Source organism: Taudactylus pleione, unplaced genomic scaffold (assembly GCF_031769625.1).
Source record: "Taudactylus pleione unplaced genomic scaffold, aTauple2 ptg000040l, whole genome shotgun sequence".
Classification (NCBI taxonomy): domain Eukaryota; kingdom Metazoa; phylum Chordata; class Amphibia; order Anura; family Myobatrachidae; genus Taudactylus; species Taudactylus pleione.
The window spans coordinates 18902501-18921526 of NW_028284442.1; the positions used below are offsets into that span (position 1 = coordinate 18902501).

At 40.7% G+C, this 19026-nt stretch overlaps 1 protein-coding gene across 2 annotated transcripts in view; it reads right to left on the reverse strand.

The window, feature by feature from the left end:
• Positions 1-19026, reverse strand: part of CEP83 (centrosomal protein 83) — a 60767-nt gene that overhangs the window by 34671 nt on the left and 7070 nt on the right. For both annotated transcript variants that reach the window (XM_088453829.1, XM_088453830.1), the window contains exons 2-7: positions 16457-16721; positions 15750-15900; positions 13319-13411; positions 10135-10266; positions 7617-7868; positions 5980-6111 (exon numbers count right to left, since the gene is read on the reverse strand). In XM_088453829.1, the coding sequence (XP_088309955.1) occupies positions 5980-6111; positions 7617-7868; positions 10135-10266; positions 13319-13411; positions 15750-15900; positions 16457-16650 (954 nt within the window). In that variant the 5' untranslated portion in view covers positions 16651-16721. The remainder of the gene's footprint in view (positions 1-5979; positions 6112-7616; positions 7869-10134; positions 10267-13318; positions 13412-15749; positions 15901-16456; positions 16722-19026) is intronic.

The window sequence follows — 19026 nt, forward strand, 5'->3', positions numbered from 1 at the left end:
CAGTTATCCTTTCAATGTGGCGGCACTAACTGTCCTGTTATTAATTGTACCTTTTAGAGTTGGAGAGCAGAGTCCCGCTTCTCTTGATGTCGGAGATGCACCTCGTCGTCCTGTGTGCTGGTCTGCTAATACGGCGGATCTGGGGACCGAGCGTTGTTGTGCGGCTCAAATGGCTGTCTTCTCCTTCAGGGTATGTTGCCTCCGGTTCGCCAGGTGATGGTCTCTCCGTGGGGTGTCAGTCTGTCGAGGTGCCTGGCTCTGGACGTTGCAGCTCCCTTCACAGGGTCTGTCGCGATTCTCCTTCCTCCGGCCTGAGTGTTGAGCACGGCTCAGTTCACTCCCGTTCACTGCCGGGTTCAGGTCACGTGACAGCAGATGCTTAAATTAGCGGCGTCTGCTTGCAGGGCGCTGCTGCAGTTAAACGGTAGTTCAGGTATTGTGGGGGTGTGTGGGAGATGTATCCCAACGCTTTCATAGCCTTCGTCTAGACCAAGGCTTAACACTACCCCTATGCTCATGAAAAATAAGCAGCTTAGATTTACAAGAAAGAGCCGCTAACTCAGATACTCTTCTGGCAGAGTCAATGGCCAAAATAAAAACCACCTTCAAAAGGGAGATTATCACAATTCTACCGATTCCAAAAGGCTCAAAATGGTCATGTATGAAGTGCCTCCAAAACTAAATTCAAGTCCCAAGGAGGCACCGGCGGGACATATGGCTATATACGAAGAACCCCCTGCAAAAAGGTCTGACCTTCAGGAATGGAGGCCAATATCCTCTGAAACAGGATCGATAGGGCTGAAATTTGGCCCTTAAGAGAGGACAATCTAAAACCCTTAACCAACCCCTCTGGCAGGAAAGACAAGAGACTAGATATTGAACCTTTCAGGTTTGAACTTATGTTCACACCAAGAAATATATATCTTCCATAGTCGAAGATAAATTTAGGAAGTAACTTGTTTGCGAGCTAGTATGATGGTTTTCACAACAGATTTTTAAAACCCTTTGGCCCTCAAGATATTGGATTTAAGAACAATGCCGTCAAAGCCAAGCGGGGCGATGACATGGACCCTGAAGTAATAGATCTGGATACAGGGGCAGACGATACGGAACATCCGCCAGCATGTTCCGAAGAACGGTGGTGTACCAATGACGGCGCGGCCAGTGTGGAGTCACCAGAATCACCGGCCGTGCCACTAATCAAATCCTGTAGTCACCAAAGTGACTTATGGGTCTGCAGAGATAATCTGAACAGGGACTTAAAGTTGCAATCTGGATATTTTAAGTATCATCTCTTGCTGCATGTTATGCTTCCCGTACTGACAACATTAATCCGCTGTGTGAGGCGAGACCCTGAAGGAAACATTCGTCTCCCTGGATATACACAGATAAAAGGACTCCTTGTCCGTGGAACTCCGAGACACAAACACCTACTTGGATTAGCACCGCTCCTGCATATAATAAATATAAGGAGAGCTGGGTAATTATACTGTGACTGAATTTTCTATACCACCACTGTCTTTTGAAATAGCGGCCAGACACTGTATTCAGCCAGTAAAAAGGATATAAATTGTGTTGCATATGAGCCAGTTATCTTATATACCAATCTTGCTGATTAAATAACATAAGAAATTTAGTTTAATATTTTTTATTTAAAATTAAATACATATATAATGTATTCTATTGTTTCTGATGTTTGTAGGAGCGCACCCTGAGGTGAATTATTCTAGAATTCACCTCATATCATCTAATCGGAACATCTGCCTATTTAATCGAGGGTCTAGCTTCACCCATCAATGAAGCAATTGGTTTTGCAGGGATCAGGCATGAAACGTGGCAAAAGGAATGGCTTCGAATGAAGCCACTATTTTTCCCAGTAGCCGCATAGCCCTGAGGCCTGAGATATGAAACATCTGTAAAATAGTCCTCATCTTGGGATTGAAGATCCTGAAATTTTGTCTGCAGAAGAAAACACCCAGACCCTGGGTGTCGATGAGAAAATCCAAATATACCACCCTCTGAAATGGCATTAAATTTCATTTGGGAAAATTGATGATCCAGCCGAGTCTCTGGAGCAATAAGTACAAATACATTAAATACAGTAATCATCTGGTTCATTCAGGGATTGATAGCCTTTATCACCCTGAAGCTGGCCAGAACAGATCGCAGCGAGACTCCTGATAAAGTGAATATAGATTTAAGTACAGCCTTATTCTTCCTATACATAGGATCTTTAGGGAGTTACAGACTGTGTTGGGGGAATAATAGTATTCCTGACCAACCTAGCAATAGGAGCATCTTCCCAGTCATAATCCAAAACCCCTTCTTCCTGGAAAGAGGTAGCTGAAGCCTCTTCTCCAGGAAAATCCACTGAGGAATGGTCTAAATGTCTCTTAGTGGCTGTGGTCCCTGTTGACGTTACCATTTTATTTAGGTACGTTGCCATCTGAGCGATATCATCCAATATCCTGGGCCCATCTGGGCTCTATTGAGGGATCAGACAAAAGTAGGGGCTTGAGCACAGGGTATCAGAATTTGCCTGAGAGTGATATAATTCACCTATGGCCTCAACCATAAGACCTGGCCCAATCAGGCATCACCAGTTCAGCCAAAATTCCCGGCAATGAATCCCCATGAACAACCAGCACAGTGCGACCCTGGGTCCGTAACTATTGGCAATTTTTCTCATATTTTATACAAGTACAAGAAGGTGACGAATGCCTGTTTTTTGGAAGAGAGAGAGAAAGACAAGTCTAACTAATACAGATAGCTACCTAAATTCCCTGGGAACAGTGTAGCACTAACTGAATAGAAATAAAAACAAAAAAGGAGGGGCTAATTAAGACTAATTCACCAGTCTGTTAAATGCAAAAACCGTGGACTTCTTGAAGTCCATATTCTTTGCAAAAAAACAAAAGGCAAACAATCTTTAGTATACCAGTGTTCGCAAATACACGCTATAGCGCGTATTTTACCCGATAATTGGCAGTGGGGGGGGGGGGGGTGACATTACTGGGGAAAGCTGCGGTGCCTCATCTGATCAACAGGAGCCAGATGACTGACTACGGAAGCGTGATTCATGCGCGCGGAAGATGTCTGCGGTAAGTGGCAGAACAGGAGGTGGGGTTGATACAGGATGAGGCTACCATGGGGGGAAAAAAGAAAAAAAAAAAAAATACACAGTCAATGGGAGGTGAAGGGCATGTAGCTGATGCTGGGAGGAAACGGAGGAATATGTGTCAGGAATAGGAAAGGGGCAGTGTCCTTTATACACACAGTGGGCAGTGAGTGAGAAGGTAGTAATGTCTGTACACACAAAGGGGAATGCAGAGAATGACATGCACGGGGCAGTGTGATATCAGCAGGGCAAAGCTGGGGTATTATGTGTATATAATGACACTGGGGGTAATACAGGTCAAGTCAGTGGAAAGCAGCTGAGGTGTAGAAATGGTGCACTATATAGCAAAAGGGGAGTATAGCAGAGTGTGAGTGTGTGTGTGTGTTTGTAATGTCACTGGGGTTACAAGAAAGAATATGCCAGTGCAGTGCATATGTTACCTTGGGGAAAAAAAAAAAAAAAAAGAAGAGCAAGATAGTGCCCTGAAACATTGGGATGCTGTAAAATGCTTTAATACAGCTGGAAACATTTATACAACAAGTCTCGGAGTGTCACCTATTATTTGATATATATATATCCCCCATATATAATGCAATTGTCTGGGTACAGCATAGGATACTGTGTCTAAGATAGCCGAGGCACTCTCAGGTCTTGTACATACAGCGATAACTTGATGTGGGAAGTTACAGAAGGCTGAAATAAACTGAGATGTTAACAAGAATTAAGGAGTTTCTCACCTGACATTATTGCTGTGTGTTCTGCGAGTACCGCAGCTGAGAGAAATATACATACAGTATATGGCTGATGGCCATATTAACAATATGGGGTAATGTGATAGCAAGAGACATGGGACATCTGAGTGGATGTGGGGGAATCTAATGGGCATTTTAGGGGTATGTAGTTTGATCTTATGCCATGTGGGATGGTGTGAGGGACACATGGAGAGGTCAGGGTATATTTAAGGAACATGTGGAGAGATCTGATAGCTATTTAATAGATTTAATAACAATAAATTGTGATGGGACCCAGAAACAATGAAGTAGGACCCCAATTTTTATAAATGATGGGTCCCACAAAAATTTCAGCTCACCACGATCACTGGTATACCCTTGTGTGTTACTCCCTAGATTCCTAGAAACAGTGCAGTAAAGGTGCACATTAATTAATAGAAAACACATACATATATTATATATCACACATACACACACACACACACACACACACACACACACATTATACAGTCAGGTCCATAAATATTGGGACATTGTCAGAATTTTCATATTTTGGCCTCTATTCACCACCACAATGGCTTTGAAATGAAACAGACAAGATGTGCTTTATCTGCAGACTTTCAGATTTAATTTGAGGGTAATCACCTCCAAATCAGGTGAACGGTGTAGGAATTAAAAAGTGGGAGGCACATATAGAAACTGTTGTAAGGGGCCAAAAGTAATGGGACTATCAACTCAAAAGCTATTTCATGGACAGGTGTGGGCTATTCCCTCGTTATTTCATTATCAATTAAGCAGGTAAAAGGTCATTTGCATTTGGAATCAGTTGCTGTCGACTCTCAATATGAGATCCAAAGAGTTGTCACTATCAGCCTGAAGAAGTCCATGCTGGACGAAACGCGTTGAGGCACCCTGACCCAGGCTCTCTAGATAGTGGACACTCATCCATGAGGACTGGGTACCATTTTGAAAGATAAGCATTTATTTTTTTCCCCATTTGCTGTATCCCCTTTTAAACTGTTTCCTGATGTTAAATAAATCTTTTGATAAAACACACTGACGGGGACCTATTATATGTCTATCCCAAAGCCTGTGCACAGTTTCTACTACAAGGAACATTGATGAGGAAAAAGAATATTGGGAGATACTTTGGTGACATTCACTACATGCTTGTTTTACTGCAAAATATGTTACGCAGCTATTTGTAGTCCTGTCTCACTACTTCTATATAAAAACATACTACGCTATACTACTTTCTCTTTTTCCCAGCTTGAATGAGCCTCCCTCAAAGGTGTTCCAGTAGATGACATCCCATTTACCCACCCATATTTGAACTACACCATCGGAACCCAGATAAGCTTTAAAGTTCTTTCTTTTGGTACGCATATTCATTTTTGAGCACCAATTATCAAATATACTACACTATTAGACGCATGTCTTTTAATCCCCCTTTTCATATACCTCTTATAGACACGCCCCCTTTTCATGGCCGCGCGCGCACACACACACACACACACACACACACACAAAAGGTTGCCCTCTCTAGCTCCGGCGCCCTGCCTGCCGCCGGAGCTAGAGTGAACACTACATTCCTATTACATTACAGCCTCAATATGCCATGAGACGTCTGGCCCATGAGTCGCACACAGATATACAAGTGTCGCATATCAAATTAAACATGAAGTGGTGTGTCACATCCGATTGCGACCAAGATGCAGTTTCTGGCACAAAAGATGGTTGTCGCAAGCCAAGTCGCAAAGGTACCTGGCGCTCCGAGTACGGCTTTTTGGAGTAACTGCAGCAGTAGTGTATGAGAACACATCTCTAAGGAACATTTTGGCTCTATAAAAGCTAATATGATCAGCTACAGCTTTGGGATTACAGAAACGCCTGCACAATGTACATCTCGATTCCATTAGTATATGCAAGTAATTATCAGTGATTGCTCTGAATGCACTTAATTAGAACAACTGAATGAATATATGGTTCACACTTACATTTGCACTTATGGTTTTTATATGATAAACAATTTTACAGTCACCCTTGGGAGTGTCTGTACTGTACATTAAGAGGCAGAGCAAAAGCTAGTTGCATTCACATACCATTTTAATGCAATTCACACATACTTACTTTGCTAGTGAGTGCATGAACTTCTCTCTCAGTTTTGTGCAACTTCTTATTTAAAGTGTCATTTTGTTCGATGGCTACCTGAAGTTCGTTCTCTAAACGTTCAAGTTGTAGTTTCAAAGACTGCTTCTCTGCCTAGAAGAGATCAATAGTTACTAATGCCTCCGTACTCTTACTCTCCATAACGGCAATGGGTATACTGAAGTAACGAGACACAAGTCAGATATGTCAAAGAGTACATAATCTGTTTGACCAATTCACATATAACAAGAATAAATAGAAAACTCAATACAGGAAGGTGTAAAACAGTAAATTTACGGTAACGAAGCAACGATTAAAGAATGTATAACTATACCATCGGTTCTCAACCCCAACAGGTCATGTTTTGAGCATTTCTGTCTGTGGAAGTAGGTGAGATAATTACTGAGCCAGCAAAATAGGTTAGCTCCCCTGTGCATGATTAAATACACAAAATATGGCCTGTTGGTGGTACTTGAGAACCCCTGTACTATTCCTCAAAACACTAGATTATGCCTACCCTCCAGCATGACCCATTCCATTAGGTACAAAACACTCTGGCCCTGATTCAGAGCTGAACGCTCTGAGCAGAACGCTCGCTCTGAATCAGGGCCATCCTATTTAAATGTGGAGCGGCCTTATGGACGCTCGCATAGCTGTTTAGACGCGCGTTTAGCTGTTGTTGGGCTTGCTCACAAACTGGAGTTTGTGAGCAAGCCCGACAACGGCGAAACGCGCGTCTACTTCCGGGTCACGTGATGCGCACACGTGACGCCGGCTTCTTCCCCAGGCACAGCGGCGTGCACTCGTGCAACTGACTTCAACACGGACTGTATTTTGGACTGCCGGCTGATCAGGTAAGTGACGTACACCCCCTGCACTGTCAGGCGCATCAGGGCAGACGGCCACGAACCCTGTCAGCTTACTCCTTTTGACATTTTTGACTGCAGCAGCATGTATATGTTTAAGTATATTTCTAAATATGATGCTGACGACATGTCAAATAGCCAATGTGTTATCAGATGGTATTGAATTACAATTCTTATAAATGTCACATCAGTCATCTTCCTGATTTCCTGGCCATTTATATTATTTTATTGGCGACCTTAACATATTATCAGTGAGTTGTCCTTAGCATACAGTCCTGTTGCCAATTGATAAGATGCATGCAGGCATTTGTATTTAATAAACATACATGATACAGATATGCCATATCTGTTATTTCTATATGCCTAGTCTGTACTTTTCTGGCGTTACATTAGAGTGCTGAATCAGCAATATATATACTTTATTGGTTTTCAATTATCTCGCCTGGCTTTTTGTCAACTCCAGGAGGAATACACCTCCATATATCTTTACCTTTAAAGACTAATAGTGTCTAAATTATATGTTTGTATTGTGCATTTGTTTGTCCAAACTGAGAGATTACAGTCTCCAGTTAAAACTACATATTTTTTGTTGTATGTTATATTTACGATAATTGCTCCTTTTAATATATTCTCATTAAAAGTAAATTTTTATTCTGGCTATATTAGCCTTATCTCATCACCTATCGTGTGCCCCCAAAAAGAGTCCCTTTCTTCTCTTTTTCTTATAGATTACATATAAGATAAGTTCATTACCTCGAGAGATCGAATGGCTGCCTGGGTCTCAGCCATCTGTCGCACCTGTATCCTCTGCACATTTTCTGCCTGTGCACCATACTGGTCTCTCTCTGCTCGCAACTCTGTCACTTCAGCTTTTAAATCCTTTAGCTTTTGACAGAATTGAATCTTCTCTCCAAGGAGAGCCTCCACACGCTTGCCATCTCTAGTGGGATCAACACTTATTATCTGATTATTAAGTTCTTCTTTATCTTTTTCCAGCTGTAAGATCTACAAAAAAGTGAAAACTTGGTTTAATTTTTTTTTTTTGTTTTATAACCAAATTAGATGGCTCTTAAAAATGTTTGTGTGTTACCAGCCTAAAACTGGACATGTAATGATCATGCATCCCTCTCCAGCAGAAGTACTTCTCATATGGTCTCGTAACAATACAGAAGTACCGCTGCAATTTACTCTTGTGTACACAGCTCCCAATGTAGATCGAGAAGCCAGGCCCTCCTGCAATGTGGTCATCAGCCTCATCTTTACCACAGAATACAGGTGAAAACGGGGTTATCACTATCACAGTATGATAAATAGATCCCTTCAGCTTTTCCAGAAAAACAGCATGCTGAAAGTCAGAGTAGTGACATACTTGGGACAGATCTTATGGTGGACCAACATCGGCTTTGGATAACAGCTTATACCAAGCACAGAATAAGTGGATAGTGGGAACATGTATTTTTTATTAGAGGACTTAATTTCTTATTGTGTAAATAAGGGCTAGTTTGTAATTTCTGCCCTGGTCATTGCACTGTATTTTCAACAGTGAAAAATATTTTTCCCAATACCTAAACTGAATTCCAGTTTGCAGAGTGAAGTTTATATGAGAGAAAGGGCTTTGGACAGCACGTGTTTAGGGGCATGCCTTGCTAAAAAAGAAGCAAAGCCATTTCCATTGCATAAGAAGAACTTAGCTGACAAGCGGCTATAAAATGGAAAGATTGGGTCTGGTCTTATACTTTAATAAGAGGTACGTATTTTGTATTAGAAGATAGTGTGCATGGTGTGAATTAAAATGCACCTAAAATACACCACTTACAAAAAAGGGCAGTACTGATTTACCCTCACCTCGAATGAAGAATTAAAATTAGGCTAAACCAAGTAGCATATCAGAAGGAGAAATCTGAAGAAAATAAAATGAAAAGGATGGTTGTAATGTGCCCCAACTTTGGACTTAAGGGGCATACATATAGTCACGCCATGCCGTGGCATGACTCAGTAGAGTCAAGCATTTTTTCGTGCGACGTTTTACCTTCAAATGCATCTTATTCGCATAGTAATGCGAATAAATAGTACAAGCAGATTCTGCTGATTAAAATGATATGCAGCATGCCTATGTTCTGTGAGCAAGTGCAGCTGTATCTGCATGCTAAATGCTACAATACAGTGTCAGCAGCTGTAACACTGTGAAGCTGCTTGTGCTATCTATTCACTGTGCAAATAAGACACACTTGAATGTAAAAAGTATGCACCAAACTACCAACGATGCAGGCTCCCGCGGGTCGTTAACGAAGTTTGCGGTCGTGCAAACATGCAGGCCAAATCAGAAGATATCGTCAGAAAGTGCCTGTCCGGGGATGTGGCAGGATGAAGTCACTGAACGATATCGTTCAGTGTGTACACCCAATATCTTTCAGCACATCGTCTCGTGTGCATGCCCCATTAGATATGACGTATCCTATCCTGCACAGTGCACATATTCAAACAGTTTCAGATACCTGCAAACTTAGGTGAGCTTCAAGTCTGTAGAGGCATTTTTCTAGAGCAGAGATGAGTGGACCACCTAGATGCACTGATGCGAAACCAAACAGTTTCCCATAAGATATTCTGTAGGTTTCTAAATAAGGGCCAGTGGTTGTGTCATTCATTAAGAAAAATGTCACATGATACAATGTCATGTTTAATTACAGGCTCTTATACATTTTACCAGGTCTTGGGTCCTACCAGCACATGTGATCGCTTTACCAAATTGCAAGTGTTTTGTTCACTTGATTTGTATACCTAATAATAATTGTGAGATATAAGGTAGTTAGCCCAGGTCTAGTGGCTACATCACACTAAGTCCTGCTCTAAACAAGAAGCTGAAGGAAAAAAAAATAAAAAAATAAAAAATATCACATTAGGTTTTAAAAGACTTTGAAAGATTTCAGCATTAGACAAAGGGCAGTGTGACAGAAAAGGATGACCAGAATGGCTGAAATATATCATATAAGATGAATGACACATGTAACACATTAGAAACCAGGCTATGGTGCATAACATGTCTCTAAATGAAACCTGGTTCATATATCCTGCTTGCTTGCCACAAACTCTCCTCTTCTTTTTCTATATATCAGGGGTATTTATCACAAGAATAAACTGGACATATTTCCACTGATCTCGGTGAGCTCTACGACTCACTATTCAGCTTACCATCTCTGTACAATGCTTGAAAATACTAAATGTACAGCATGTTTAAGAAAAATCATAAAAGCCAAAAAAAAAAATATAATACCTCAGCTTCATGCTTGATCTTTTGTTCTTCTAAAATATGAATTTGTTCTTCCTTTTGATGTTCAAACTGAGATTTAAGAAAAGTATTTTCATATCGTAATTTGTTGTATTCTCCTATATATTTTTCAACCTCCTGTAAACATTAAAGCATGCTCGTTACAAACGAGTAGAAACAATTTACATGACAAAGACAAAAAATAAAAAGAAAAAATAAAGTTGGGGGCGACAGAAATTAAAATTCCAAGTGGAATAAGCCAAAAAATTTAGTTCCAAACAGCTTAGTGCTTTAAATTATGCAGATACATGAACTTTTCACAGATTATAAAAAAAATAAAAAAATAAAAAAAAAAGATAGGCTTGTACTTTAACCCATTTCTTGATCCATCTGGAAGACACTGCTCACCATGGGATGTAGAGAGCGCTGTGAGGAGTCGGCACATCAAACTACACTTGTTTGTAAGCTAACCCTTCCCCTCTACATCCCATAAGCTACACAAAATCTAACAGGATTCAGTCAAACTTTATAAAGCTCTAAAAGAGAGCACACTAAACAGTCAAGCATACTACACAGACCCAAACAGTGAAGACACATGTAGTAAATAGGGTAGGGAGTGCAGTGCCCCCCAGATGGATGAAGAGAAACATATTTAGCAGTGAGTACCAAAAATGAATTTTAACTTTTACATCCATCTGAGGGACACTGTTCACCATGGGGACATTCCAAAGCAGCCACCGCAGCACACAACTTTGCACCCAAAACTTAGCCACAATCACATTGAATTTATAAAGTTTTATAAAAGCATGAACTGAGGACCAGGTAGCCCCTTTCATAACTGCTCAACCAATGTACCCTGCTGCGCCATCCAGATTGAACTCATTGATCTGGTGGAAATGAGCCACAATATGCTCTGGATCATGACGACATGTTTTGAAACATACGCCCAGCATGAATAACAATTTCCTGATTTAAATGAAACAAAAATAACACATTGGGCTGAAAACATGGCGTAACCTGAGCAGGCTGCGATAACCTTCCCAATTGGGGATATGCAAGCAAGAGTCTTTGACATCTATAAGTGCCAGAAACACATCCCGGTCTATTGCAGCAGACAGACTGAAGGAATTCCATACGGAATGTTGCTACTTGCATTTATTGATTCAGAGATCTTCGATCCAGAATAGGCCAAAAAGACAGGTCTAGCTTCTGAGCCAGGGCGGAGAAAGAAGGAGCGCAACTCCAAATGATGGAGGAGCAGGTTAGACTCACCACACTCTGATCTAGGTCTGCAATGGACTCATCATGCCCATCCAGGCAGGTTTCACCATCTCTGTTGCCGCACCTCCAGAGGCACAGAGTTCCCAGTAGAGCCACCTAGGGGTTGAAGTAATTTAGCATGGCCTTTGGAACAGGTGTAGTCTAGTACACCAGAATGCCCAGCAGTTTTGGAACATGTGAAAGTAAAAAACAGACACCAAATTTCTGCCAAAACACAATGACAGTGAAACAGCTAAGCCCAAATTCTAACTACCAAATACAGAAATTAGGTAAAAAAAAATCCCTCTAAAACTGACAGAACAGAGAGATAGAGGTTCCAGCTAGAAAAACATTGTTGTATTCAGGAGAGTATCAGCGCACACACACACAGATTTTTAAATATATATCAAGCCCTCTTCACAAAGATAGAAGATATAAAATGTTAAGTATGAAATAAAAAAAACTAATCTAGCCGATATATCCAGCTTCCCACAGTATCAGCAGCAGAAACATTAACAGTAGCACCTGCAGCAGGTGTTATGCCTGCACTCAGCAATCAATGTCTGCCTGTAGAAACAGGGAGACGAAGTATAACTATCAGACACTGTGCATATTCCCATTAGAGGGCTCTTGCACTAATGCTCCTCCAACTGCCTGCATGCTGCGGAGACTGATCAGGACAGTGGGAAAGTGTAAGATCCACCACTGGAGGAAACAGGAGCAAGTGCGGTGGAAGGGAGGGCATAGTGCTCCACCTAAGTTCTTATTAAGTCCCAAAACAAAAACAAAAACCAACAGCACTTAAGCATAAAATAGAAAACCCACAAAGCTGTTCCTGCAGCAAGCCAAAGTTGGTACCTACTCCACAGACATATAAAAGTAGACTGATTCCAGTTAGCTCCAGTGAGGCTTAAGTGATGTAGAGGGGAGAGGTTAGCTCCAAAACAAGTGTAATTTGATGAGCAGACTCCTCACAATGCCCTCTGCACCCTATTGTGAGCAGTGTCCCCCAGATTGGATGTAGGAGAAAAAAAATAAAATAAAATAGATTATTCACAGTAATAAGAAACTGCAAATCACTGTTAACAATTGCAAGATGGTCACAAATGTCAATGTCGTTCGCCAATTTAGACAAAATGTGCCCATTATGTGGGCTTTTAAGATCATAGAGAGATCTAGAATTAATAATAACCACTAAGTCAACCATTAGTGATGTGCTGTAGCAAAACACAAACTAGAGTAAAAAATATAACAACAACTCAGTTACTTGGGGAAAAAAAAAAAAAAAAACTGAGGTCAATGACAATTGCTGGGGGGCAGAGTCTGGATTGATTTTTTTTTTGTTCATGTTCTTCATGCTACTCTCTATACCCCAGTGTATCCAGTATCCTCCATTGGTTGAAGGATAAACACATTTTTGAAGTCATGGATGCCTTCACTGAATGTGCCACGAGATCTAGCCATTTAGTATGTATGATCAATGAATGGGTCTATTCAATTTGGTCACAAACATCTTTGGCTGATATTGGACACTGGCCCAATCATTATGCAATCAGGCCTAGCAAACAGATCTTAATGTGTATGTCCTGCTTAAGTCATAAGGAGATATTGGTATAACCCGTGTGCTTCAATAATAACGATTGCTAGAGATACCTTTGCTAGATTGTGCGGCTGACGTAATACTCCTGCAAGTCTTCCCATATTTTTAAAGCAGCAATCATTTTAAAAAGGCAAAAACAGCTTGGTTATGCCTTTAAAAAGACTTGCAGGAGTTTTCGCAATGGCACCAGATCGCACCCTAGTATATAAGCCCCTGTGTCTGCAAATTGGTCAATGTTACATCATGCTAGAAACTAGATCTAAAATGTAGTACGCGATACATTGAAAAAAATAAAAAATAAAAAAAAGAGAGAGAAAGACCCAAATGTACTTCATTCAATTTTCGAAAATGTTCTCGCATTGGAGCTTCCACTTCTTGCTTTATTTGTAGTTTTAGTAGTTCCAGTTTCTGAGGCGAGAGCACCTAGAATTTACACAAGCATAAATAACAAATCAACAATGATAATTTAAACAAAGATAAACCAAAAAGGTGTTAGGAGGTCAGCACTATCCACTATAGATCGTGATATTGTAAACAATATTACTAGTAAAATGATCCCTTCCCTAAATTATAACACAGTCATTGCAGCAGCTCTATCAAAAAATATAAACAAGAATCAATGACACAGTTGATTATATTGTAGTAGCAAAATTAAGGGATAGATGGTAAGAGAAAAGAAACCCTAATAGATTGATGCAAGTACAATTGAATCTAGACCATCATAAAATAGCTTACAATTATGCAACACCAATCAGACTTTGGGCCTTAGGCAGTCTCCTCACTTATTTAAGTAATGTGTGCACTTTCCTGGAAAATCAATTAGAATCTGAGCAGTTCTGCATTTTCTTATACCCCTTTTACACCAGAGCAAAAACCTGAGTTATTGCTGGGTCTACCTGGGACGCAGCTCAGTGTAAAAGGGTCCCTGAAAAATAACCCGGGTCAAGTGACCCTGCAATCCAACCACTTGGCATATTGCTGGGACTGGAGAATCTTTCTAGTTACTGTGTACCTGAAGAGGCAACTGCAATTTACCTATTGTATCATTTTTTGATGTTTTGTCCTAAAAAGTAAACATCATTTTGAGAAGTCAACAAGGAAGACAATTCCTCTTAGTTACTATGCAAGCCTCCAGCCATTTTTCCTAGGCATAAGTCTTCCATTACATTGCATTTAGAAGTCATATTTATCTTTTCGCGTAAAATCAACCCACAAACATCATAAAAATAAAAATGTTTGATGGTTAAAACACTAACTCACAAACACACAATGTGTCCTCATACACTATTGCTGCTGTCACGCGAAAAACAGCCCTTCCCGGGGCACCATGTCCCATACAACCCAGCTTGTGCCAAGCATCTTATTTGACGAAAATGCGTCTTAGTAGCAATCTGATTGACAAACCGCTTCACGAGACTATACTGCTTAATTTGATGAGACACCTGTACACCTGTGTGCGAATGATTCTGAATCTGTATATGAAATGCTACGATCGAGAGCTTTTTTCATACAAAAGTTCCTTTGTGCTTCGTATACAGACTTAAACACACACAAATATAAAGTGTTGCATATCAAATTAATCAGTGCAGACTCGTGAGGCGGTTTTTCACATCTATTTGCAACAAAGACGTGTTTTTGGGTGAAGGAGGCGCTCGGCACAAGCAGTCACATGGGACCTGACGGCTCACTTGCACTGCATGGCAAATTGAGGCTAGGTGTATGAGGACACATATGTACATACATAAACACATACCTTAATTTACTAACTCTAAAGCTGCATACACACACAGCGATTTTGTTACCAACAATTTTATGAACGATTATCTGTCAGATTTTTTTAAAGTGTAATGAACGATTTTTTTGAACTACAAACGATTTTTGCATATTAACTTAATGAAAATCGTTGAGTTGACAAGTCTGACTGAACTACAAACCTGAACGCGCATGAACGATAATCGTTCATCGTTTGACTCAGAAAGTGAACGATTTTTTCAAACGATTATCGTTAAACAATATCGTCTAACGATAATCGTTCAAAAAATCGTGTGTATGTATCTTAAGGGGGGATCCAATTAGCCGCGGTTGGCGAAAAACATGGATTTTTCGCAGTTTCCCCCCCCTAACCTATTATTACGGACTAAATAATAGGATATTTCACTCGAAAACACATAGGTCCGTGAGCTTGTCATGGATCCTATGTGTTTTCGCCACTGAGGCTGTGAAAAAATGGCACTTATCGTGGATTTTTCGGGACACCTCAGGTCCCGAAAAAAAAAGCCCAGATAAGTGCCGGCATCGGGCGGACTTCGGAGCTAATAGTATAGCCCCAGGGTATCCATTAGCGCCCGAACAATGTTCGGGGCTTATTAGATACCGCACAAAGTTCTTCTCAATTATATTAGTATATTTATTATACAGCTATAGCCAAAGGCTATAGGAGGACTTGATTGCATGGTCAGCTGGAATGTATTGCAAGTTTGTGGCACACATTGCTTTTATGGAAAAAAAAAAAAATTGATAAAACCTGCATGACTGGGCTTTGTTGCTATGACAGCCACACAGCACAAAGTAAGTGGTCTCAGAAGACCTATGTAGTAGCAGGTGGCTGTATAAACATGTTACAAATCATGTGGGCATTGGTAAAAACAAAGAACAATGAAAGGAAAATACACAGCAGTAGTTGGGTGAAAAGAAATTCTAAAAAAAATGGGGACATCAGGGAAAGAATAAAAGTCCTCCAATGAATTTCCTAAGATCTTACTTGTAGCTTCAGTTCTTCCACTGTTTTTGATTTATCTAAAAGTTCTTCTTGCAGTTCGACAAGTGAGAGCTGAACATTTTCCTGTATGCGCTGGCACTCAGATGACAGTTGCTTGTTCTCCTTTTGCGACTTTACGAAGTCAGCCTGCAGCCTAACAAAATTTATATAAAGTCACAATACAATGTTAACATACTAACTTGCAATACCCCCTCCCCAAAAAATGAACAAGCAATAAAAACAGCTAAGCAAACATTTTATTAATAAAAATGACATATATTAGATACAATATGCAGAAACAGATTAGCTGAAAATGTCCTATATTATAAAGGCTCTCAAAATTGAAACCTCACTTATTCTACACTATTTTAGACATGCATAGATGAGTTTTTTGGGTGTGACCTATGCATTCCTACATCTCTTACACCAGGGTCCAGCTGATAAGCTCCTCTCCTAACCGGCTTTTGTTCAAATTAAAACTAAGAAAAGGGTTTATAGAATAGGTAATAAGAATTAAAATATAATAGTCTGCCTTGACAGTTGGTAGAAAAACAGTTTTTTTCTACTTGCATAGAAATCATTCACCTCAATTAAATAAAAACAGTATGATAACATTAACATACACACATTATATGTATACACACACACACACACACACTAATGGTTCAATTCCAATAGTTGAAAAAAAAATAAAAAATGTGGAAGTGTACCTAGTATGTTGCTCTTTAAGGGTTTGATAGTTCATCTTATGGGTTTCGCTTCTCATTTTTTCTTCCATTAAAAGCTTATGTAGCTCGGTTTCTGATGTGGGGGCACTGATGTGACCACTCAGCACTGCAGGAAAAGATTCCATCTCTACAGTAACAGTAGTACTTGCAACCATGTAAAAGGCTAAACAGCACATAGGCAGCAGTTGTTGGTTTACTCTTTAGCTTTATTCACATCATTTCCCATGGGCGCAGATTACACAGGTAACTAGAGGGTGGAGGAGGGGAGACAAAAACAAGCAGGTTCATGTAAGAGTACACATCTATTTACCTTATTAATAATTATTTGTTTTGAGGAGGATTGGTCAGTAAAAAGGAGTTTTTTTTTATTTTCTCATCATAGCAATTCAGAACTTATTCCATTACCATGGACAATGACGGTACTATAACTCAGTGTTCCACATGGTCAGTGGGGTTGATATTAGTTAAATACATTGTCACATCATACTGCATACGAATTCTGTATTTACAAAAAAAAAAAAAAAAGCTACCAAAGCTTGGAGTTTCTTCCAAACTGTTTTTCAAAAGAAACTATGGGCCTGATTCAGAGCCACTCGTAAGCGGCAGCTCGTTCGCTCCGAGCGATGTTTACCCAACTGCGCATGCGATCGTTATACGCATACGCGAACCAGTCAGTGCGGTCGAAATTCATGTGCTCGCAAAATAGCGAATGCCTGATAATTTGAGTGACAGAATGAGGCGTATGTGGATGGTAACAGGGGAAGGTGCTTGAAAACAGGGAGTGGAGATCCGAACGCAGGCGTGCTTAAAGGTCAAAACGGGCGTTTTATGGGTGTGCATAATTAAAACAGCAGCGTCACTGACCACGTCACTGGGTTATTTTATAGCCAGAACTGCTCGCAAAATTGTGGTAGCAAAAACAGACCACAAGAATAGCGAGCAGTTCATACCCTGGTCGATGTACTTGATTAATCTAATAAATAGCGGACATGACGTAGGATGCGAGCGGCCAGAGGGCGTTGTTTCCCAAAAAACGACCGCAAGTTTTGTTCGCTCGTTCAGACCTAGAGGCGTGAACAGACCGCAAACAGCGAACGGTTCATTTGAATATCCACCTCCATTTTCTGGACGAGCAAGCGCTAATTGCGTCCAGCTCTGAATCAGGCCCTATGTTGCCACAAACATTAAGAAGTCGATTCAGTTACCAGCAAATGGCGCGAGTTGTCCTTGCAACTGCGTTTCCTTGCCATTGCCGGCACCACAACTTGCACCCTACACAGCCCGGAATCATAAATTTTTTGCTTGCAGTCCTATTGGGTTGTGAGCAAAATTCTGCGAGTCCGGAAGTACCATAATGAAAAATTACTGGACTAATGTACTACCGCATTGCTTGATAAATAATGTCTCCCAAGTAAAAGCATATACAAACACTTGTAATAAAGGATTGAATATATAGAGCAAATCGTTAATTAACAAAAGTCCTATCACTGAAATAAATGTTTTATTGCATTATTAGGATATGATCAGTAGGCCCTAAATTCTTTGGGCTCAATTCAATAAGGTCCTGCGAGTAAGTGCGGCTATATGCCTCAATTACGATACTGCCGGACTCATGGATTTTTGTTCGCAGCCCTGTAGGGCTGCATAGAAATATCCACGAGTCCAGGGCGAGATCGGACCATGAGAGTGGCAAGTACTGCTGCAGTTGCTTCTACGCAGTTGCAACAGGAACTCAGCTCAGCTCCTTCGCCCCTAACTGAACTGACCCCTTTATTAACAATCTCGCTATCAAACTTTAAAAAAAAGATATACTAGACTTCTAAGAAATTAAAATAATTGAGTGCAAACATAAATAGTATAGTACAAGGAAAATTTACTTATACAGGCACATATTGGATAGTATGCCTGTGCTAGCCTGGATCATCATGTACACAAGCCAGAACTTTGGGAGGCACAGCAGAGATGAAGGAGGTTAATCTACATTTCTAGGAGATTTCCAATATTCAGGAAAATAGGCATCAATGATACATACAGTCGTGCACACATACATACAAATAGGTTGGGTATGGAATGCCCCTGGTCAGAATACCAACAGTGGCATCCCGGTAAGTACCCAAACGCTTACCCGATGCCTGAACCCAACCTCCCACTTAGTGCCTAAACCTAACCTCTACCCCTTGCACCATAAACCTAACCCTCCCCCCTTAATGCCTAACCATAACCCCAGCTACTTACCTTCGGGATGCCGGCAGTAGGGATACTGGAGCCGGGATCCCGGCGCCGGTATATTGTCCACCGGCATCCTGGGATTATTACTACATTTTATTTATAGGGCGCCACAAGTGGCCCGCAGCGCCGTACAAACAGTACAGGGTACATAGAACATTACAATACAGTAACCAAAATATAAACAGAGCAGAAGTAACAATTAGCAACACAATTCTCCATACATGATACAGCTGGGAAGGTGAAGGCTGTCATTGAAGTGCTTGAGAAGAGGGCTGTGAGGCAGTAAGGAGGAGGACCCTGCTCCTAGGAGCTTACAATCTAGG